The sequence below is a fragment of the Hylobates moloch genome, unplaced genomic scaffold (genome assembly GCF_009828535.3).
Source record: "Hylobates moloch isolate HMO894 unplaced genomic scaffold, HMol_V3 SCAFFOLD_1, whole genome shotgun sequence".
Classification (NCBI taxonomy): Eukaryota; Metazoa; Chordata; class Mammalia; order Primates; family Hylobatidae; genus Hylobates; species Hylobates moloch.
In genome coordinates, this window is record NW_026652276.1 from 202,198,777 (window position 1) to 202,215,948 (window position 17,172).

The 17,172-nt window shown below is 36.4% G+C and overlaps 1 protein-coding gene across 2 annotated transcripts in view; it reads left to right on the forward strand.

Moving 5' to 3' along the window:
* Positions 1–17,172, forward strand: part of CPED1 (cadherin like and PC-esterase domain containing 1) — a 317,314-nt gene that overhangs the window by 260,282 nt on the left and 39,860 nt on the right. For both annotated transcript variants that reach the window (XM_032761566.2, XM_032761567.2), the window contains one exon: positions 4,825–4,961. In XM_032761566.2, the coding sequence (XP_032617457.1) occupies positions 4,825–4,961 (137 nt within the window). The remainder of the gene's footprint in view (positions 1–4,824; positions 4,962–17,172) is intronic.

Sequence of the window (17,172 nt, forward strand, 5' to 3'; positions counted from 1 at the left end):
AACTTAACAAGTGAGGTCAGGATAGCAGTCTGCAAGAATGTATTATTTGCTGCTAGAGATGATTTCCTTCCTTAGTAGCAGGATTCCCTCCTATTGAAAGGAGTTGTTATAGTGGACAAAATTGGGAGAAAGTTTATTTAGTTTTAATTGCCAAAGATAGACTGGTTTGAAAATCTTATTTTAAAAGCACAATGCAGTTATTTGGCAAAACTGGATTTTTTTTTTCCACTTTGCCTATGTATTGATCTCAAGATATCATTTTCAATAACATCAGCCATTAAACTTTTGAATGACTGTATTTTTTTAATTCTTAAATTGATTTCTATTTTTTAGGAAATAATTTAACTGTAACATACAACCTAGAATTAAATCTGTTTCTTAAGAAATAATAATTAATTAGGAAAAATAAAAATTTCTACAGTGGTCATAGAATGAGAATTAACTTTAAGGAAAATATTTCATATTGCATTTTATGATATGTAAACAATTAAAAAAAATTTATCCTACCTTATTTTAGCAAGGAATTATGACAACGTATACTTTAACACTAATATTGAAAATATAGATGTTATTTTTTCTTCTTAAATAAAAATGCTTTGTATTATAACATTACAGAGTCAGGAATTAGTGCCAACATTTATATGATTTCCTATCTCACCTCAACCCTAAATCAGAGTTGAACTTTTTTCCTCCGTTGTATCATTCAATCTGATTCACTGAAATGGCTGAAATCTAACTTGCATTAAATATAGAGCTATAATTATAAATCAAATGACTTCTCCCAAAAGACAATTTGATTCCTCAGAATGTTGTTTCCTAAAACATATGTCACACTTTACTTCAGAAATCACAGCTTTGATTCATTCAGTGTTCAAATATATAACATAGAATTTATGGTACTTTTTTGGACAATTTTAGTAAAGAGCTGGTATTATTTAAAATGTCAAGAGCACCAGTTTTGCAGATGTTATACAGATGCCTATTTCAAGCAGTATTTAACTCACAATAAATAAAAGGAATTGTTAACCAATGCAAAAATGCAGAGTTATGGCTGTATAAATATAGAGTAGTATGAAACACTGGGGCCAAGTTTTCAGAGACCCAATCAGGCTTCCTTTTTTATGTGCATGCGATTTCATGTCCACAAACTAATTGCACCCATATTTGAATCTTTGTGCACGCAATTAGCCACTTTTTTCTTCATCCTTGGCAGCAAGTGGCCAAAGTGGGCCTCAGTTTGTGCAAAATTAGCTGTCAGCAAGGTTGAGGGGTACAGTGTTTGGAGTAGGGATGGGGTGCATATGCTCTGAGATTCTGAGATCTGATGAAAACTTAGCCCTTCAAAAGATTATTAAATAGAACCTCATTAGCAGAAACACATTTATGCCCTCAACATATCATTATCCTATTAGAAAGAAAATTAACAATCTTTGCTTAAACATAGTCTCTGTCAACACAGGAACACGCTAAGTAAATTCAGCTTTTTAAAATAAATTCATTATAACAATCAGTTTGTGAGTTTTCCTATAAGTGCTACCAAAGAGGCTGTGGGGCTGTATTTCATTTTCTGCTGATTATTTTGTGGTGACCTAGCCTAATATGATAAAAGGATAGGCAAATAAAGACTCAGAGACCTCAGTTCTGGGCCTGCCCTGTCATTAACAGCATGATCCCACTTCTGTTATTTAACTCTTTGGGCCTCAGATTGCCTCCTCTGTTAAAAAAAAAAAAAAAAAAAAAAAAAAGTGAGGGGTCGGGGAGGGAGAAAGGACACACTCTAAGGCCTCTTCTAACTCCATCCAACGTGATGCTACACAGCCACTCAATGTGAACCTCTGTGAAGGAAAGACTATCATTTATCTAAGGAGGTTTGCTTGAGAAATTCATCAACAAAGATTAAACTTTAGGGTGTGTCTATATCAAAGATGTGGAGGAGGCTGGTTATTAATGACAAACCATGCTTGCCAGAACAGAATTAGAATTAGAAAGCAAGATATATTCTGAATGAAAAAGAAATTATAAAAGAGAATTGGATGGAAAAATAAGCACTTTTGAGGAGGATAATCTTTATTTTGCCATTCAAAAACCAGCATCTATCCTAAATTTTCTGTGTTGTTTCTTTTAGTAGTACTGCCATTCTCTACAACCAGAAACTTTAGAAACATCTTTCACATAGCAGACCCTCTTTTTCTCCAATATATGCAGTCAGTTCTTCAGTCTCGCTCCTGTCAGGCCCATCTCTTTAGTGTACCTAAAGTGCCACTCCTTCCACGTCTTCAAATCTTAGGTCCCTAAAGGCCTGTTCACATTTTATCTGCTTCATGGACCCTTCCAGAAAACTCTGACTGCCATGACTCTTTCTCTATTTTGAACAATTGTGGCTCACTGAGAGTAGAGGTGGGAAAATACATAAAATATATACGTTGACTATTAGGTAATCAGGCACTATGGCGGGCATCATACATATTTTCCTTATAGAGAAGTAAATTTAATCATGAAAATATTAAGTAATTTGTCCAATTTAAATAGTGGGTTTTATCCTTGGCAGCATATTGGAATCACCAAAGAAGCATTAAAAAATACTGATGCCTGAGCCCCATCCCCATTGATTCTGATTCAATCAGTCTGGGGTACAATCTGGGTGTGGGAATTTTTAAAAGCTTTCCAAGTGACTCTAATATGTAGTCAATGTCGAGGTCCGCAGGGCCAGTTGGAGATAGAGCCCAGGTGTGCATGGTCTCCAAAGCCCCAACTCTTTACCACACAGATATTTTTACTCCATTATGTGTTACTTGTTATTATGCTATAGTTATTCTGTATTACGTATAAATTATAATCTTCTAACCTGAGTATAAATTTTTGAGGTTTAGCGTTATAGTTAAGAGTATGGACTCTGGAGCTGACTGCCCTGCTCAAATCCTAGTTCTACTACCTACTAACTAGAGGATCTCAGACAAGTTCCTGAGCCCTGGTTAAGGAGATGATAACAGAGTTGTCGATGTTTAAATATGTTGATAAATTAAAGTTTTTAGAATATTCCTAGCATTTGGGAGGTACTGAAAAATGTTAACTATTTTTTAAAAATTATTATATTTTAACACCAATAATGCCTAACGCTTCAACAGAGTATATACTTAATGTATTACACTTAAATCCTTCTGGAGAGTCATATGTATATGGAGACATAAAGGTTAATTTATCATTCCTGAAATTGCATAGAAAGTACTTAGTAGATAGACATTTAATAAAGCAGTTTTCTGGAATTCTCATTACATGTAAAAATCAAAGAAAAGAAAAAAACTGTGGTAAGAAGAACAAATGAGTCTGCATTCCTTTTGAAAATTTGGTATTTCTCTTCCAGTTGACATTGTACCCCTCAAAGTTATTGTATATTTTCTTTCCTTTCCTGGAATTCATAATTTTCTTATCTCCTTTCCCTCCAATTTTCTTTTATCTCTTCCAGTTTCTCTCTCTTAATATACCTACACTTCTTTCTCTTTCTATGGTCAATCAGTAAAAGCCATAAACGATATCCTCTCATATTTTGTTATTTATAACTATTTCCACATACACAAACACATTCACAATTCTAACATCCCTGAAGTCATAAATATAAAATGCACTATATTCATCTCCTAAAAATAGAAATCCTTTCCACTAAAATTAATATAACACTAGATACCATTATTGGCAGTACCACTAATCAAAGCCAGAATGGACAAAGTTTTTAAATTTTTTCCTTTCTAACTCAAGAACTATCTGGGTGATATTTAGCTCCTCAATTTTGAAGGGTAAACATATACTAGTAACATAAGCAAGATATTTAGGGTAAGGAGAGTGATTATCAGAGACATCATTGTGTATGTTCTCCAACAAGGAGAGAAATAACCACTTCATATTTGTTTATACGATGTGCTATGTTCACACTCAATTCCTTAAAAGATGAACAAGGAAAAAAAAACAAAAAAAAATATATTTTTCTACCACATTATTAATGTATCCACTCACACTAAAAGCTGAAGTGTTTTGCATGAATGTTGTTTTATCAATAAAACAGGAAGGATCTTAAATGCATAGAGAATATTCATTTATTTTATAAACATTTGCTAAAGCTTGGGACCTACTTTCTACCTGAACTCTGTCAGTAACAAAAGATGAGTACAATATTGCAAATGTGTCTTAAATACATTATTCCATTACATCGTTACACCAATCATGTGAGAAGAACAGTACACACCTCATCTAACAGATGAAGAAATTCAGGCAACAGCTAGAAAGAGGTAAAGAGATTCACACCAAAAAGGCCATCAATCAAATCAAAGAAAAATAACTAATCTTCAGAATAATAAATTATCATCATACTGAAGTAGTTCTCTTGTATCTTAAATCTCTTGAGAGCAGGGAATAGATCTATTATACTATTGGATGGAGAACCTATGCATGTGTTAGGCTAATAAATATTTGAGGCTAACTGCCAATTTGGGGGGCTCCCAATCTATTAATGCTTTGGTCTTACTGAAGTGTTCAATGTACTGTTTAAAAGCAGGTAATGATTGAGTAATACTTAGATTTTTAATAAGTATAAGGTTTCATGGAACAGAGCTCATACTTGATTTCAGCATGAAACGTGTTATTTCAGAACATTACTTAATGTTGCTCTTCTATTTAGTTGGCAGGAAGCCATGCCTTCATTATTCTAGATTTAAAGGATAAGGATGGTCTTACTTTAATTTCTGAAATGGTGTGCCATAGCTGAATTTTAAAGTTACTTACAAACCTCACCAGCAGAAACAGAACCAAAGAAAGTTTTGCCATCTATTCCAGGCCAGTGGATTGTGCCTTGCCTTAGTTGTTCAGACAACAGGACGTGTGACTGGAGAGAAATAACCTGGCAGCCCTACAACTGCCAATATGGTGTCCTAACTAAGCCTCAACTCCAGCAGTGCCTGGGAGGAAGGAAGGTAGGTTCTGGATCTAGTGGGGGAAGCCTTTAATGTATTCCACCTGAAGTACTAAAAATCATAGTTGTATCTACTAGACCAATTCCTGCTGTCTCACAGCAGAGGAAAACTAACTGAATGCAATATGGCTTTTTGAATCATGTATAGATGTTATCATAAAATAGCCTGAACAATTCCCTCTCCAAATGTTCAGTTTTCTCCAAGTAACTCTGTCTGACAGATGGAGGATATTAAAGTCTTGTCCTATGCTGACCCGATTCCATGCTGTTTTCTCAGCACAAATTGGTAGGAGCTTGCCACGTCAACTGACAGTTGGCAGTTGAGAGCAGCTGGCCTTGTCAACTGCAGCTCTGGCAGGCACTGCTGTGAAAACAGACATCTGCAGCTCAGCACAGGAAATCAAAAGGTCCTGCATGCAAGACTCACTTCTAGAGCTCTCCAAGTGCATGGCATTGTTTTTACGCACTAACCTTACTGATCTTCTTTCATATTCCTGGGCAGGTCTCACATGGACCTCACTAGGCTGATTTTTCCTTTAGTGAGGCTTCTAAGCTGATTTCTGGGACATGCAGTGTCTTCTTGCTAGGCATGTTCTGACTAGGTAGAGTCTGGCAGAACTCTCGGATATGCAAAATGGGCACATAGACTGAGATGCTTGGTTAACATCAAGTAAGTAATCCTTAACCCAATTTTCAAAGTGCTTTTTATTAGATGGACATTTCCTTATACAGTTTGTAAGCTCTCACACATGAGCAAGACTGATTTCAAAAGCTGATTTTCACAAAGCTCTATTAAAACACACAGAAAAAAAGCCCTGGGCAGAAGGCATGCCAATTTACTAGCAAATAGTTAAAGAAGAATAACAGGAGGTGAGGGGCAGGACAGGAAGATGGACATCTTCTTCATGGTGATTTCAACATAAATGTTCCAATTTTCATGATTGAGAATGTCTCTAAAGATCAATCAGTAGTGTTCCTTTTTTAAAAAAAAGAAGGGAAGAAAATCATTCAGAAACTTATGTTGCAATGTTATTAATTGAACACTGATTTTGTGCAAGAAACTGTGTTTCTTGCTAACTGTTACACTTTAAATCCCACCAGACTGTAAGCTTCATGAGGGCAGGGAATGTGTTTAATCCACCGCTATAATCTCATTGTTGAGCATAATTTTTGACACAGAATAGTAACTTAATAAATATTTGTCGAGTAAATGAATAAATTAAAAATGTATTTATTCCTAATCACAGCTAAGGTAGATATTATCATATCTTTTTTCTGCTTAAGATAAGTAAAGCTCAGAGAGATTAATTCACTGATGATCATACATGTATGAGTGTGGCTACTCCACAGGCATTTTTTTTTTGTCTCGCACTGTCACCCAGACTGGAGTGCAATGGTGTGATCTCGGCTCAATGCCACCTCCACCTCTCAGGTTCAAGCGCGTCTCCTGCCTCAGCCTCCTGAGTAGCTGGGATTACAGGCGCCTGCCACCACGCCTGGCTAATTTTTTGTATTTATAGTAGAGACGGGGTTTCACTATGTTGGCCAGGCTGGTCTCGAACTCCTGACCTCAACTGATCCACCCACCTCGGCCTCCCTAAGTGCTGGGATTACAGGCGTGAGCCACCATGCCCAGCCCTCCACAGGCATTTTAAACCATCAACTTGGATAATCCAGCCTCCATATCCTATAAATGTTGCACTGGGAGCAATGACAATAGCTGTTGCCATACAGCCAGACTTCTCTAAGCTCAGAATACCATTCTGACCTCAGAATTTAGAGTGTTCAGAAAAATTCCAAGAAACTGTCACAGTCTATTAACCTGAAAAGCAGTAGATGTTCATTTAAGTTCATCACTAAATTCTGCGGTTTTGGACACGACACGTCTTGTTTCTCAGGCTCATTTTCTTCATCTGTAAAATAACCCTCTGTGGTAGATTAATCAACTTTGTAAAAAGCTAAAGGCCCTCTTCCCTGTTTGTCTTAGCTCGAGCTGCTGTAATAACATACAATAGACTGGGTGGCTTAAACAACAGACACTTATTTCTCACAGTTCTGGAGGCTACAGAGTCCTAGATCAGGGTGCCAGCATGGTCAGGTTCTTGGGATAGCCCTCTTCCTGGCTTCTGTTGACTGCCTTCTTGCTTTGTCATCACACAGCAAAGAGAGAGAAAGAGTTTTAGTCCCTGACTCTTCTTATAAAGAAACTAATCCCATCATGAAGCCTCTATCATTAGGACCTTATCTAAACATAATGACCTCCCAAAGACCCCTACCTCCTAATAGCATCACATTGGGGATTAGTGTTTCAACATATGAATTTGGAGGAAACATAAACTTTCAGCCCACAACATTATCTTTACTAATTTCTAGGCTGATTATTAATAACTCTACAAAGTAGTGGTTAAAAAAAAAAGATCATTGTTCATACCTGTTAATGAGAGAGAGTGTTGCAAAGTTTGAAAATAAAAGTCTGTGCTTAGATGAGACTTCAGAAGACCACTTAGCTTGCTGCACAGCAAAAGGGCTTATCTTTGTGACTCTCCTAGTTTGAAGGTGTTCTTCAGATCTTGCATGCTCAGAAACTCAAATTTGCCAGCAACTGCCAATAGGTCTACATAGCCTGATGTATTTATCAAGACGCTAATTTATTCTATATGCAAAAGGCAAGCATTATCCATTTTTAACAGAGAAGTGGCACAACCAGCATTAGAAAGGCTATGCCACAGCAGTATGGAGGCTCTCTAGGGGTAATAAAAAATAGATGCTAGGGAAGCAGAGGCTGTTGTAATGGGAAAATTCCAACATGTGTAATTGAGGAGGCAAAGCAATTATAGACTGTATCCAGAATAATCCCATTGATGTAAAAACCAATGCATACCTACAAACATGTTTACATACATAGAGAATTTCTTGAAGTAGCAAACAGTTAAGAGTAATTTCATAGGTGGAGAGGAGTGGGAGAGGGGCAGGGTGCAAAATAAAAATACAGGATCCTGTATTCAAAATTTATTAAGAGTTTCAAGACAATAGTAGAACAAAAGGTAAACAAGAGGGCCAGTGACATAGCCAAGAAATGCCTGAGAGAGATCAAGGTTTCAAGTAAACCAACATTTGGACAGATCTTTGGAGAGAAAATGCCAAGAGCAGATGGCAACGCAGATGCTAAGGCTGAGGAGGGAGGAGGCTGGTAACCCTGTCCAGGGTACCCAAACACTGGGGCTAGTTCCCAGCCCTGAATGGGTCCCAGAGAATGGATGAGTGAAGGAACTGTGGGACTACCCACACTTGCTGTGGACTTCTGGATTCCTGGCTACAGGGGATGCAACATATCCCACGGACATTTGAGCTGACAGGGGAAATCTGTCCAGAGAGTAGACATAGGTGGTACCTGAGCCAGTGCAGAAACAGGGGCCTTAGTGCACAACACATCTCTGGCGGAACCCGTCTCTGGCTACAGGCACCCATCCCCCAAGGTTCCCTATCTCCCTCCAAGAAGTTTTAGCCCCAGCCTACTGCTTAGCCAGAAGAAAATGGGGCCAACTTTCCCACGGGACTGGGGCACATCTGTTCTGCAGGACCTCCTGCCCACCCTGCCTGGCTTCTCTGCAGGAGCATGTGCACAGCAGCCTCCACTGCATGGCTGGATGCTTTGCTACACCTAATTATGTTCCTGATGGCCTGGGAGCACTTTAGATCCCCTAGCGCACCTGAAACCTAACTCCAAGGGTTCAAAGGATAGAGCCACTAGCTGATCCTGGTGCCCAAGGCTGCAGTGTGCAGCTCAAGAGTGCTGAGCCAGGATATGTGGCCAGCACTCAAATGGGAAACAAACCCACATTCTCAGAGCACTAAGAGGGATGAGATATGTGGTTTCATGGGCCGGAACAGGAGCAAGGCACGCCTCCCTCCACAGGACCAGCTTGGAAATAATGTGGCCTATCCCCTTGCCGGAGCCTCTGTTCAGGGAGCCCCACAGCTTGGATCACCTAACAAAAGAAATGCAGACACAGTGCCAGTGATTAAAGGGGACTCCCCAACGGTGTAGTAGCAGAACTAATGAGAGGAGGTCACCTCTCTCCCCACCGTACTACAGAGCATGGCTGCAAACTTGAATAAATACAGAGGAGCCCTGTGGCTGAGTAAGGGCCTAACACACATTACTCTTATATGCCATCTACTGGATCATAGCCCAAACTGCCACGCCAAAAAGATTTTGCTAATATAGCACCCTGTGAAACCAAAAAAACAAAAAACAAAACAAAACAAAAAGCATTAAGCCACAAATAAAGATGCCATACAGAGCCTTTGCCCTTTGAAAACATCCAGAAATAAAGCCAAGTGACTATACTCAACTCACACCACATTTAAAGGAACACTAACTCTCCCAAATAAGAAAGAATCAGCCCAAGAATTCGGAAATTTAAAAACTAGAGGGTCCTCTTACCTCCAAATGAGTCCACTAGCTTCTCAGCAATGTTTCTTAATCAGTATAAAATGACTGAAATGATAGACATAGAATTCAGAATATGGATGTCAAAGAAACTCATCAAGATTCAGTAGAAAGTTGAAACAATCCAAGAAATCCAGTAAAGTGATTCAAGAGTTCAAAGATGAAATAGCCATTTTAAGAAAGATTCAAATTTAACTTCTAGACTTGAAAAAATTCACTGTAAGAATTTCATAATACAATCAGAAGTATTAACAGCAGAATAGACCAGGCTGAGGAAAGACTCTCCAAACTCAAAGACTGGTTATTTGAATCAACTCAAACAAGAATAAAGAAAAAAGTATTTTAAAAAATTAAACAAAAACTCCAAGAAATATGAGATTATATAAACAGAACAAATCTGCAACTCATTGGCATTCCTGAGAGGGGAGAGATAATAGACAACTTGGAAAATACATTTGATGATGTAGTTCATGAAAATTTCCCTAATCTCACGAAAGAGGTTAACATGCACATTCAAAAAATATGGAGAACTCCAGCTAGATACTATATGAAATGACCATCCCCAAAAAACATACTCATCAGATTCACTAAGATCAACATAAAAGAAAAAAATTTAAAGGCAGCTTACTAGAGAGAAGGGTCAAGTCCCATACAGAGGGAACCCCACTAGGCTGGCAGCAGACCTTTCAGCAGAAACCTTACAAGCCAGAGGAGATTAGGGGCCTATTTTCAGCATCCTTAAAGAAAAGAAATTCCAACCAAGAATTTTATATCCCACTAAAATAAACTTTATAAGTGAAGGAGAAATAAAATCATTCTCAGATAAGCAAACACTGAGGGAATTTGTTTCAAATAGACCACCAGCATTACAAGAGGTCCTTAAGGGAGTGCTGAACATGGAATTAAAAGATCAGCACCTGCTACCACAAAAACATACTTAAGAACATAGCTCACTGGCACTATAAAGCAACTACACAATCTGGTCTACATAACAACCAGCTAATAAAATGATAACAGGATCAAAATCTCACATATCAATACTAACCCTAAATGTAAATGGGCTAAATGACATATTTAAATTGCACAGAGTAGCAATCTGGGTAAAAAGATAAGACTCAACCATTTTCTGTCTTCGAGAGACCCAACTTGATGTAAGAACACCCACAGGCTCAAAATAAAGGGATGAAGAAAGTTATACCATACAAACAAAAAAGAGCAGGAGTTGCTATTTTATATCAGATAAAATAGACTTTAAACCAATAAAAATTAAGAAGGACAAAGAAAGGTATTATATAATAATAAAGAATAAATCCAACAAGGAGATTTAACTATCCTAAATATTTACACACCAAATATTGAAGCACCTAGATTCATAAAACACGTTCTTGTTGGCCTTTGAACAGATTTAGACACAATAATAGTGGGAGACAGCATTAGACAGACCTTCAAGGCAGGAAACTAACAAAGAAACTCTGGACTTAAAATCACTTGACCAGTTGGACCTAATAAACACCTACAGAACGCTCCACCCAACAGCCATAGAATATATATTCTTCTCATCTATGCATGGAACATATTCTAAGATTGACCACATGCTTGAAAGCAAATCTCAAAAGATTCCAAAAAAATTAAATCATACAAAGCACATCCTCACACCACAGTACAATAAAAACAGAAATCAATATCAAGAAGATCCCTCAAATCTACCCAAATACATGGATATTAAACAACTTGCTCCTGAACAACTTTTGGGAGAAGAATGAAATTAAGGTATAAATTTAAAATTTGTTTGAAATTAATAAAAATAGGAACTCAATTACCAAAATCTCTGGAACACAACTAAAGTTGCGTTAAGAGGAAAGTTTATAGCACTAACCACCTTCATCAAAGAGTAAGAGAGGTCTCAAATTAACAATATAAGTTTCCACCAAAAGGAATTAGAAAAAAGAGAACAAACTAACCCAAAACCTAGCAGAAAAAAATAAATAACTAATGTTAGAGAAGAACTGAACAAAATGGAGATGTAAAAATCCTTACAAAAGATCAATGAAAACAGAAGTGGTTTCTTCAAAAAGATAAGTAAGACTGATAGACTGCTAATTAGATTAACAACAACAAAAAAGAGAGATCCAAATAAGTACAATCATAAATGACAAAGATGATATTACAACTGATTCCACAGATATACAAAAGATCCTCAGAGAATACTATGAATAACTCTATGCACACGAATTAGAAAATCTAGAGGAAATGGATAAATTCCTAAAAACACACAAACTCCCAAAATTGAAAAGGAAAAGATCAAAACTTTGAATAGACCAATATTGAGCTCTGAAATTGAATCAGTAATAAAAAAAAATACCAATCAAAACAAGACCTGACCCAGATGGATTCACAGCCAAATTCTACCAGATGTACAAAAAAGAATTGGTACCAATGCTACTGAAACTATCCCAAAAAATCAAAGAGGAGGGATTCCTCCCTAACTCATTCTATGAAGTTAGCATCAGCCTGATACCAAAATCTGGCAGAGAAACAATAAAAATAGAAAACTTCAGGCCAGTTTGCCTGATGAACATAGATGCAAAGATTCTCAACCAAATACTAGCAAACCAAATTCAGCAACACATCAAAAGATTAATATACTACAAGCAAGTAGGCATTATTCCTGGGATGCAAGGCTGGTTCAATGTATGCAAATCAGTAAATGTGATTCACCACATAAACAGAATGAAAGCAAAAGTCACATAATCAATACATATAGGAAAAGCTTCTTATAAAATTCAACATTCCTTCATGATAAAAAAAAACTCTCAACAAACTAGGCATCAATTGAAAGAACATACTTCAAAATAATAAGAGCCATCTATGACAAACCCACAGCTAACATCATACGGAATGGGCAGAAACTGGCACTATTCCCCTTGAGGACTGGAACAAAACAAGTATACCTACTCTTACCACTCCTATTCAACATAGTACTGGAAGTTCTAGCCAGAGCAATCAGGCAAGAGAAAGAAATAAATGGCATCAAAATAGGAAAAAAAAGTCAAACTATCTCTCTTTGTTAACGATATGATTCTATACCTAGAAAACCCTAGAGATTGACAAAAGGCTCTTAGAAGTAATAAACAATTTTAGTGAAGTTTTAGGATACAAAATCAACATACAAAACTCAGTAGGATTTCTATACACCAATAACGTCCAGGCTGAGAGTCAAATCAAGAACACAATCCCATTTACAATAGCCACAGTGAAAATGAAATACCTTGGAATACAGATAAGCAAGGTGGTGAAAGATCTCTATGAGGATAACTTCAAAATACTGCTGAAAAAATCAGAGATTACATAAATAAATGGAAAACCTTACATGTTTATGGATTGGAATAGTTAATATTGTTAAAATGGCCATACTGCTCAAAGAAATTACAGATTCAGTGCTCTTCCTATCAAACTACCAATGTCACTTTTCATAGAATTGGGAAAAACTATTCTAACATTCATATGGGACCAAAAAAGAGCCCTAATAGTTAAAGCAATCCTAAGCAAAAAAAAAAAAAAAAAAAAAAAAAAAAAAAGCAAAGCTTATGCCAAAGACATAACTATCCAACTTCAAACTATACTATAAAGCTGCAGTAACCAAAACAACATGGTACTGACTCAAAACCAGACACATAGACAAATGGAACAGAATAGAAAACTCAGAGATAAAGCTGCATATCTACAACCATCTGATCTTCAACAAGGCCAGTGAAAGCAAGCAATGGCGAAAGGCTCTTTATTCAATAAATGGTCCTGGGATAACTGGCTAGACATATGCAGAAGAATGAAACCGGACCCTTACTTTTCACCATATACAAAAATTATTTCAAGATGTACTAAAGCTTTAAATGTAAGACCTCAAGCTATAAAAATCCTAAAAGAAAACAGCAATAAGATACCATTTCATACCAGTCAGAATGGCTATTACTGAAAAGTCAAAAAACAACAGATGCTGGAGAGGCTGCAGAGCAAAAAGAACGCTTATACACTGTTGGTGGGAATGTTAATTAGTTCAGCCACTGTGGAAAGCAGTTTGGAGATTTCTCAAAGAACTTAAAACTGAGCTGTCATTTGACCCAGCAAACCATTACTGGGTATATTTATTTATTTATTTCCTTCCCAAAGGAAATAAATTGTTCTGCCAAAAAGACGCATGCACTCGTATGTTCATCACCACACTGTTCACAAGAGCAAAGACAATGGAATCAACCTAGGTGCCCTTCAGTGGTGAGCTGGATAAAGAAAAGGTGGTACATATATACATACCATGGAATACTACACAGCCATAAAAAGAACAAAATCACATCCTTTGCAGAAACATGAATGCAGCTGGAGGCCATAATTCTAAGCAAATTAACACAGGAACAGAAAATAAAATACTACATTTTCTCACTTGTGAGTGAGAGCTAAACATTAAGCAAACATGGACATAAACATGGGAACAACAGATGCTACAGACTACTGGGGATGAAAGGGAGGGGCTATAGGTAGAAAAATTACCTATTGTGTACTGTGCTCACTATCTGCATGGCAGGATCCATATCTCAAACCTCAGCATCATGCAATATACTTATGCATCAAACCTACACACATACCCCCATATCTGCAATAAAAGTTGAATTTTGGGGAAAAAAAGACAATAGAAGAGCAATGAACCAAGCACAAGACCCTTCAAAGCATGTGGCCCTGCAAGACTGTCCAGGTCACATGCCCATGAAGCCGGCTTGGGTGGTAAAGCATAGTTGGTTAAGCACGAAGAGATATTTTTAAATATTTCTGTATGGTTTTCATTTTTACAATGTGTGAACATTGTTTTCTTAATCTAAAAGTCTATATTTGAAAGGGTTGTATAAATTAGAACCAAGGCAGAGGCAGTGGAAATACAGAGGGGAGAGCCTGAGAAAGATATTTTTTTATTTGGAATCACAGGAGTTAGCCAAAAACAGTCAGGTATATACACTCATATTCCACACAACACAGAGATAATTGTGTAAACATTCACAAATACATCTATGACTAGCACTTATTTTAAGAAAGCTTCACTTATGAATAGGAGTAGGTGAGCAAAGGGTTTTCCCGGTACGTCTATTTCTTACTTTCCGTGAGAATGATAAAAATATACAAAACAATCCTGTAATTTTTCTCTTTCATTACTAAGACAAATAAATTCTCATCCTACCCAGAATGTTCTATAATCTCCAACCCATTCCAAAGACAAATAAATGTTAAAGCATAACAGTTATAAAAATAGAAATACAACTAATATATTTTGTTTTCTAAACACATTATATACTGACATTTTTTACCTCTCTTCCTACCATGTTATATATTCAATGAAAGTAACATTATTTGAACAATGTTATACAGAAATTTCTTCCACATATACATAAGGACAGCAGGGTATTAATGGAGTAGGAAAAGTCTCAGGCTGGCAATCAGGAAGCCTAAGCTGTAGTTCTGATCCCACCAGATGACATGATTCTTTTAGTTATTAAACTCATCAGATTAACTCTGCTGCCCCATATCAGAAATGTTGCAATATCAGTTACCCTAATATGTTACCACAGAGTAAAGTCCAGCTGAGCACTTAACAAAGTTAACTTCTGAAATCTTTTTACAGCTTTTTTGATATCATGTTGTTCATTCATTCAATGTTTGTTGAACCAAATATCTGTTCCAGGAGCACATATATGATCCTTCAAGGTGCTCAATTTCTAGTGGAAGAAGACAAATGAGAGAAGCAATCATTGCAATATAGCACAATAATTGCAATAGTAGAAAGTAGAGGTGGGCACTGGATCCAGCCTGGAAAGATCTAGAAAAGTTGCCAGAAGGAAATTGCCTGGGCAGAGTGGTGTTTGCAGTTAGAGGCAATCTATGAGTCACATTACTTTGAAAGAGGTTAATTGAACTAGAAAAATACGGATATTTATTTTTTGCAGAAGCATCTACTGTGAGAATCCTATCACTCAAGTCTTATGCTGTCTTTGATTTGCTTCCTACTGGAGGGAACAGACAATGGAGTGCTAAGAAGGCAGGAACTACCTATGAGAAGGCACTAGAGAAGATTCTGAGGTTCTCACTTCAGTGTGCTCCAGTTCACGTATCTTGGATTATATAAAATTGTGTACATACCTAAATACACAGTTTTAATGATATAGTTGCCTTCCTAAAGACTTTCAATTAATATGTAAAATTCGAATTTTTAACAGTGAGAATCCAGGTTTCACTGTTGCCAGGAATAAATAGTTCAAAATATTGTGCTACAAAAACTTTATTTTCAATGCTAATCACATCACAGCAAGCTTCTGCTTTGGGAACATATTAAAGTGAATTGTCTCTCTCTGAAGAATTAAATTAAAAGGCAATGCAATTTGGCCAGGGCATTGAGAATTATTAGAAAGTTAGGCCTTCAAATAGTGCTCTGCTTTCTTTAGAATCTCCAAGTAGTAATTTCTCTCAGTTGAATTTCCTTATGTTGTTATTGTGACCTTTTATATCTTTTTCCTACTGTTGTACACTGCTGAATGCCAAGACTGTACTTGCAAATAGAAGCCCACCTGCCTATAGGGAAGGAACAAGACGCAAATCAGTGGAGATCTGAAAAGGTGCTGAAGCTTCTAGTAATTTTGACCAGGAATCTAACCACACTTAATGACCTGTGAGCAGGATCATACTTTATATACCTCAGTCATTTGTCTTCATTGCAGCAACATGAACAGGAGGCTGATCTTGGGTGGAAAGTTGGAACAAATTTTCCCCCTCTGAACATTAGGTGAATATGGGACACTTTTGAATTCTAAATGTATCCAAATAATTTCATTTATAGATTTATTTCACTTATAGGTTTTTGTATATGTACATAGGTTTTGTGATATACAATTGTGTTGAATCAAAGGAAAATCAATTGAAAAAAAGCAAGCTATGTATTAAATGATACGTTCACACATTTCTTTAAATAGATACTCACCTCTTTATAAATGCTGAATGGAACACATAGAAATTATGAGAACATAATTTTGTAATCACAGGATAAAATATGTAGGAAATAGTTTAGAAATATGACAATCAAATTTACAACTGCAAAAACTTAGAGGCCTGACCTAACTGAATTAAACAAGCCTTTATTTTGTTTGTCACTGGAAAACAGTTCAGAATTTAAGCCAGTAATAAAATATCTGAGAGGAGGGTGCAATTAAGAAAGGGAAATATAAAAAGGCAATATTTACAAAAAGTGCTTAAACTCAGCTGTTAAAACAGGGAATGTAACTTAAATTTTTAAGTAATGTTTTCACGTTAAGTAGTGTCTTGGACTTAAAGGTGTTTAAATTTTCAAAGTGCGGCTAATTTAAAATAATATGTTCTGACTAATATGTGAATTGCATTATGGTTACATAATTCATTATTGCCTGTCAGTTTCAGTAAATCAGTCAGATATAAGGAAAGAGTGCAACTCACTCTTACCAGGAAATGATGACTTACACATGATGCTCTCCTTCGCATTCAATAAATACTACAACAATCCAGAGATAATGGCAATGTAGACAAATAATTTTGTTCCAAGCAGCTAGAAGAGCTATGCCTAGGTGATGTTGTATAGTTGCTTGCTTCGCTCTTTTCTTTCTTTTTTTCTTTTTTTTTTTGCCAAATTTTATATCTGAGAGTGATTTGCCTAAGTGTCAATCTTATATTTGTTTTTGACTGCAAACTTCAATTT